The sequence below is a fragment of the Orycteropus afer genome, unplaced genomic scaffold, assembly GCF_000298275.1.
Source record: "Orycteropus afer afer isolate SDZICR_OR568_19922 unplaced genomic scaffold, OryAfe1.0 scaffold00461, whole genome shotgun sequence".
Lineage (NCBI taxonomy): Eukaryota > Metazoa > Chordata > Mammalia > Tubulidentata > Orycteropodidae > Orycteropus > Orycteropus afer.
The window spans coordinates 1,570,291-1,576,089 of record NW_006922048.1 but is presented as its reverse complement, the minus strand read 5'-3'; the positions used below and the strand labels follow the sequence as shown (position 1 = coordinate 1,576,089).

General features: G+C 62.0%; 1 protein-coding gene across 1 annotated transcript; it reads left to right on the top strand.

The window, feature by feature from the left end:
* Nucleotides 1-665: 665 nt before the first annotated feature.
* On the top strand, nt 666-4,348 carry NRTN (neurturin). The gene is made up of 2 exons (XM_007954461.2): nt 666-834; nt 3,924-4,348. Exons 1-2 carry the CDS (start codon nt 666-668, stop codon nt 4,346-4,348), a joined length of 594 nt encoding a protein of 197 aa, XP_007952652.1.
* Nucleotides 4,349-5,799: the final 1,451 nt, after the last annotated feature.

Sequence of the window (5,799 nt, the reverse complement as noted above, 5' to 3'; positions counted from 1 at the left end):
GGCGAAGAGGGGCTTCCGGGTTGAAAGGACTGGAGGTGGGACGTGATGTTGGGTGCAGTTTTAGTCCATCGCCGTTTACCCGTTTGGAGGGGAAACGGGCTCAGAGAAGGGCAGGAAGTCACTTAAGGACATCAATATGTGCGCGACAGAGATTCTTGCCTCCCAGACGGGTCTCAAGCGCCATGCCTCCGCCTCACCTTTGTCCCACAGTGCCCCCTGCTGGTCATGCCCTCATTTCCCTTCGCAGCGTCCTCCTTGCTTGCTGCTACTGGGTTATGCCGGGCCTTTTCCAGCCTCCGGTACTTTACACTGACTGTTCCCCCGGCCAGGATGTCACTCCCCTCGGCCTGGCCAACTCATACCCTTGGTTCAAGTCTCTGCTTCACGGTCAGCTACTTAAGGATGCAGTCGGAGACTCCAGATAGGGGCGGCTGCCCTCCACTCACCTCGCAGGGCCCACACCTGTGAGGAGTTCTCTCACAACCTTATTCATGGTTCCTTGGTGAACCGTTTCCGTGTTTTTATTGATCGTGAGGCAGGGGGTTGTTCAGGCACAGCCCTCGTCCCCCCACCCCCGCTGTGTTCCCAGAGTCCCGCGGCCGTTTGTGGATGGACAGACGGACCAGGGGCGTGTGGCTGACCGCCCCCGTGCCCGCAGGCCGAGGATGCAGCGCTGGAAGGCGGCGGCCTTGGCCTCGGTGCTTTGCAGCTCTGTGCTCTCCGTCTGGATGTGTCGAGATGGCCTTTTCCTCAGCCACCGCCTGGGACCCGCCCTGACCCCGCTGCGCCGCCCACCTCGCACCCTGGACGTCCGAATCGCCCGCCTGGCCCAGTGTAAGCCCCTCCCTCTCCCACCCAGGGGTGACCATAAAGGAGCCCTGGTGGCAAACGGTAAATTGCTCTGCTGCGAACCAAAGGGTTGGCAGTTCAAACTCACCCAGAGGCTCCAGAGAAAGCCCTATCTGCTCCGGTAGAGATTTCAGCCTAGAAAACCCTCAGCGTCAGTTCCCCTCTGTTACAAGAGTGGTTAAGGAGTCGGCAAGACTGGAGGGCTCGTGACAACATTAATGACGGAACTTAAAGCGGTGGAGTCGGGTCGTCCAGGCTTTTTAGAGATGGACGGAGGGAGGGTGCAGATCCCCCCAACGGCCTGGCACGGAGTAGCGGGGAGCTGCTGGAACTGGGGTCTCTCGGCTCAGCTGTCACAAGGAATTAGGCTCTGAACTTGAGGGGCAGGGGGGCCAGGTGCACATTCGCTCTGGGCAGTCGGACTGGGTGGCCCCCGCAGCGCATCGGTGGGAGGGGGAGGATGGGACCTAGGCCCCAGCAGGGTGGACAGGAACCCAGGGAGAGTGGAGACGGAGAGAACTAGAGACAGGAAGGGAGACCCAGAGACAGGGAGGCAGGAACAGAGAGAGACTGGAGTCGGAAGAGACAGACCGGAACGCCCACCCCGAGGGGCGTGGCCCAGGCGGGGGCTCCGCCCAGCTCCCCGCTCGCCCTTGTCTTGCCTCCTGCCCCGTGAGGCGAGGGGGGTATACGAGCCCCGACGGCATGCGCTCACACGTGTCCACGCGTGCACCTCCGCGCGGTGCTGGGGTTTGGACGCGTGCAGGGCGCCTGCAGGTGCGGGCCTCGTGCAGTCTGTGTGCCGGTCCGTACCCTCCCGGCAGGCCCACACAATCCCTCTTTCTAGTGCTCACAATGGACAAGGGTGGCCCCCGGCGCGGGTTCTACTTCCGCCCCCGCCTCACCCCGCTGCAGCCAGGGAACTTCTTCCCAGGACATTGGGGCCCAGAGACCCGGGCGGGGCCCCCAAAAGCTAGCGTTCCAAGACCTGGGGGCAAAACACGAAGGATGGAGTTTCAGGAGTCGGGAAGGGTCTCGGCCCATGGGCGGGTCTTGCCTGCCTTGGCCCGGCCCTGGGGAATGAGTGGCCCTTGATCCCCAAAGCTGATGGTCATGGTGGCATTTCAGGCATGGGGGGGGGGGCATTTCCACCTGTGCACGTGGCCAGCCCTGCTTGGGACGAAGTGGGGGGCAAGGACAGATATACTAAAAAGAAAAAAAAAATGTTCATGGTGTATCTGAGTCTCAAATGGAACCGGGCATCTTGTACTTGTCTGGCAATGCCACCAGTAAATCCAGACACACTGGGGCTGGGAGCACTGGAAATGAACTAGGTTGGCACTTATCCCCGAGGGCGGACCGTCCAGGCCGCCCCAGTCCCGTCCCTGGGCTAAAAGAGCACAGAGCATACTGCCCGGCTCCCCCCCACACACCCACACCACACACACACCCCTGTAGGGACTATGCAAGCTTCACTGAGGCAGCAGGGAGTGAGGCAGCCAGCAGGGCCAGCCTGTCTCAAGCTGCACAGGCTGAAAAGGGTTGAGTAGGGCTGAGAGTCTGGATCTGCTTGGCGTCTGAGCCCCACTGTGGCAACAGATGCCCCCAGGGCAGCAGACAGCCCCTCCCCCTGGGGCCCCCTAGAAAGCTAGCGCCTTTGCCAGCCAGGTGCACCTGCTGCCTTGGGGCCTGGCGGGGGCTACACTTAGGATTTCCTCTCCTGACCGCAAGCGTGACTGCCACCTGCCTGGTGTCTGGGAGTCCCTGCCTGCAGGTCCACAATCAGTGATCCCTGCCACTCCACCACCTGTAGTCCCTGCCTGTACTGCTTTCCTGGGGGCTGGGGGAGTATTGGGGCCAGCAGCCTGGGAAATAAATTGAAGCTGCAGGGCCCTGGGAACCAAAAACTCGGGCTACCAGCAACTGCAGGAGAGAGGTGCTGGCCTCGGGCCAAACTTGGGCTCAGGATGGGTGGGGAAGAGGGCTGTCTGGTCCCCATTTGGCTGCCTGCTGGTGGTGTAGCCTTGCACAAGTCTCTTGGACCCTCTGTTTCTTCAACTGTAACACAGGGCCCTGGTGGCACAATGGTTAAGCACTCAGCTGCAAACCAAAAGGTGGTTCAGAATCACCCAATGGCTTTGTGGGAGAAAGACTTTGCACTCTGCTCCTGTAAAGATTACATACACCCTAGGAAACCCCACGAGGTAGCTCTACTCTGTCACACGAGTCAAAAGAGACTCAATAATACCTGACAGTAGCTGCTGACGCCCCCCAGGCCAGGGGACCCCTGCCTCACTCTGTGTATTCTGAGATACCCACACGCCCTGCTTTGGTTTTTTGGCTAGGGAAACTGAGACCTCCTGCCGGTGGAGAGCCCAGGGGCTAAAGAGTGAGAGGTGGGAAGAAGCTCCTGAACACTGCGGGGAGACGGTGTGCTAGTGTCCTGGGGCAGCCTAGCACCAGGGTGGGACAGCTGGGGTGGGGATTTGAGCCACTACTACCTGTTAAGCCCCTTTTCATCTCTGTACGGCGCTGGGAGCTGCTAAGAGAAGACAGGGCGGGCTCCCAGGGCAGCCCCGCACAGCGATGGGGTACAGAGAAAGAATGATGTGCAAGGGCTGGCGGGCAGAGGAAAGGGGACAGCGGGCCTCCGAGTAAAGGATTCTGAAACCTGGATCAGCCCAACTCAAAGGAGGGCAGGATGGGAAATAGCCCTGGGCACCCGGAAAGGCCCAGCCAGCCTCCGAGCAGCCAGCACGGGCGCACGGTCAAGCGAGGGGTGGTGGCAGCTATGGGGTCCAGCGTGGGGGGGATGGTACGCAGCCCCCAATACCGCCCAAAGAGCTCATGAGCAGCCCAGCAGGGTAGGCTGGTTCTGACCAGAGACGGGATGTGACCCTTCAACCCTTACCTACCCCAGGGCAGCGTAGGAAGAAAATGGGGGGCCAGGTGAGAAGCGGTTCACAGAAGGTGCACCAGCGTCCCACCAAAGGTCTTTTTTTTTGCAGGGGAGATAGCAAGGGCCAAGGAGGCCCTGCTGATCGCCGTCCTGTTCTTCCTCTCCACCCTCACAGACCGAGCACTGCTGCAAGGCGCCCCTGACGCTGTGGAGCTGCGCGACCTGACACCCTGGGCCGGACGGCCCCCAAGTCCGCGCCGTCGGGCGGGGCCTCGGCGGCGACGCGCGCGTGCACGCTCGAGCACGCGGCCGTGCGGGCTGCGCGAGCTCGAGGTGCGCGTGAGCGAGCTGGGCCTGGGCTACACGTCGGACGAGACCGTGCTGTTCCGCTACTGCGCAGGCGCTTGCGAGGCGGCCGCGCGCTTCTACGACCTGGGGCTGCGGCGCCTGCGCCAGCAGAGGCGCGTGCGGCGGGAGCGAGTGCGCGCTCAGCCTTGCTGCCGTCCGACAGCCTACGAGGACGAAGTGTCCTTTTTGGACGCGCACAGCCGCTACCACACGGTGCACGAGCTGTCGGCGCGCGAGTGCGCCTGCGTGTGACCCTACCTCACCGGGCCCGGCGAGACGGCCCGGCGCCAGACTGACCAAGTGCGGTGCCGTCGAGGCCAAGGACTGATTCTCGCGATAATGGCATCGAGATAAAGTGTGGGAAAATGGAGTCAGGGTTGTGGTTCTGTGCTACCCGGGAGTGCCCATCTCTGAAAGGGCGCGTTGCGGAGGCGGCACCGTCTCCACTGAGGAAAGCGGATAATAGGGTGTCATCTTCAGGGGAGGATCCCATCTACTTTGTGGGGGGAGGAAAGGAGATGCAAAGAGGGGGACAAAAGAAAAGTGGGGCAGTGTTGGCAGGGAGCATTCTTCTCGCTTCCGGGAGATCCCTCTGCCCCTCCTCACTATGTGGGCTTCTGGGGAGGTGGAGCCATTCTGCCGACGTGGAAACTGAGCTTGAGGTGGACCCAAGCCTGCCTTGGGTCCCTCCAGGAAGAACTCGGAGCCACTGTCTCCGTCCACCAGCTAAAAATACACGCGGGCAGCCCACCTCCTGGTGGGGAGAGGTCTGGGAGGGCGCCAGCTACGCCGGCGGCGCCTACTGGGCAGAGCTGCGTCTCCAGGGACCTGGGTCCTGGGCCCATAAAAACCCTGGCCGGGCCTCGAGGGGCGCTTTACGAGGAAACCCCACGGAGAATGGAAAAAGCACAGCTCGATGTTTAGATTTGCCGGCGGTGTCACCTTGATGCCTGACAGGCCCCGGGACTGACGGGGTGTTGTTGGGTTCCGGTGGGTCCCACGGTCAGAGAAGGGGGGGGAAGGGCCCCGTGAGCCCGGGGCGGGGGCGGGGGGCCCTCGCCCTAGGAGACCTGAGGTCATGAACTACTTCTGATTGATCCCCTAGACTGGGGCCCTCCACACACACACAGTCTCCTAAGGCATGGTCCCCTCTCCTTAGTTCTGTCCCCTCCCTCCACCCGGCCCCCTCCTCTTCTTCCCATGCGTGAGCTCAAGACTTGTCCTCATTCCAAAACTCAAGGACAGGTCAGAAACTGAGCCCAGGAAGGATCACCCCCGCTAGGCTCCCTAGCCCCTAGGACCCTGGCTGCAGCTGGACACACTCAGGGCAGCTAGCAAGCAGGACTTTCAGCGAGCTGGAAGCACGAGGTTTGGCTGCAGGGCCCAGCTGTGGGTGGTCTGCTGTGAAGGCAGTTCCCTGCTTGGGCTGGCTGGGGTCCCTGCCCGCCCCCACAGGCTTCTGACTGAGGTTTGGGTGGTGAATTCGTCATTGTTTGGGCTGAGCCGGGCCATGGAGAAAGGCCGCAGTCCCCAGATGCTGCACCAGCCAAGGTGGTCCTCACTGTGAGCCTCAGTTTCCCCAGCGGAATGGGCACCAGGATGGCCCGGGCGGCCTCCAGCCTCAAGTTGCTGAGCCCAGGACACAGAGCCAGGAAGCTGGTGTTCAGCTGAATCCAGGGACACCTGAAACTCAACTGCCTCTG

Coding starts and splice junctions, on each gene's coding strand:
- NRTN (XM_007954461.2), top strand. CDS start 666: ATGCAGCGCTGGAAGGCGGCGGCCTTGGCCTCGGTGCTTTGCAGCTCT. Junction 835..3,923: donor AATCGCCCGCCTGGCCCAGT/GTAAGCCCCTCC, acceptor CCACCCTCACAG/ACCGAGCACTGCTGCAAGGC.